Consider the following 568-nt stretch of genomic DNA (forward strand, 5'->3'; position numbering starts at 1 on the left):
TTACCCAGCTCCGCTGTTGTTGCCTCCCTTTTGTTTTGCTAGCAAGCCGTACGAGATGTTTCCATGCACCGTATTCGCCTACTGGAAGCAACTTTGGCTCATTTCCTCAATGACCAGTACTCTATGAACGCAGCCTTTGGTGGAGGATCCCATCCACTGTGTTATCGACCACCATCTCAACCTGGCATTCAGTCGTCAACAGCTAAACCTTACTTGACTGTGATTGGCCATTCACTTTGTCAACTCCAACAGCAGGCCATATGCGTCAACCGAATTGCTGATCTCTCCTTGCTAGACATGGAATCAAGGAACTTGCTGATGATTCATCGAACCGCCCAGTCCGCTGATGCCCTACCACCTACCCTTTCAAAGAAATCTGCTCGTAAGAGGAGTCGTGGACAAACGCTAGTCAACACGCGTCCGACAGATCCTGGTCTCATACAGTTGGCAAACGAGCGAGCGCTGGTATTTGGAATGCTGGAAGAAGGTCACAGTCTTTTGAGTGGTAGGCTTTGTTTTTTATCTTTGGCGATTTTTTCCGCTTCCCGGTGTTTTCTGCAAGCATCAT

At 48.6% G+C, this 568-nt stretch overlaps 1 protein-coding gene across 1 annotated transcript; it reads left to right on the top strand.

Moving 5' to 3' along the window:
* Nucleotides 1-63: 63 nt before the first annotated feature.
* T265_16244 (hypothetical protein) lies at nucleotides 64-504 on the top strand (the record flags this gene model as incomplete). The annotated part of the gene is made up of 1 exon (XM_009179816.1): nucleotides 64-504. A coding segment is annotated over one exon (441 nt), but the record flags the coding sequence as incomplete, so codon positions are not given.
* Nucleotides 505-568: the final 64 nt, after the last annotated feature.

This window comes from Opisthorchis viverrini (genome assembly GCF_000715545.1).
Source record: "Opisthorchis viverrini unplaced genomic scaffold opera_v5_8992, whole genome shotgun sequence".
Classification (NCBI taxonomy): domain Eukaryota; kingdom Metazoa; phylum Platyhelminthes; class Trematoda; order Opisthorchiida; family Opisthorchiidae; genus Opisthorchis; species Opisthorchis viverrini.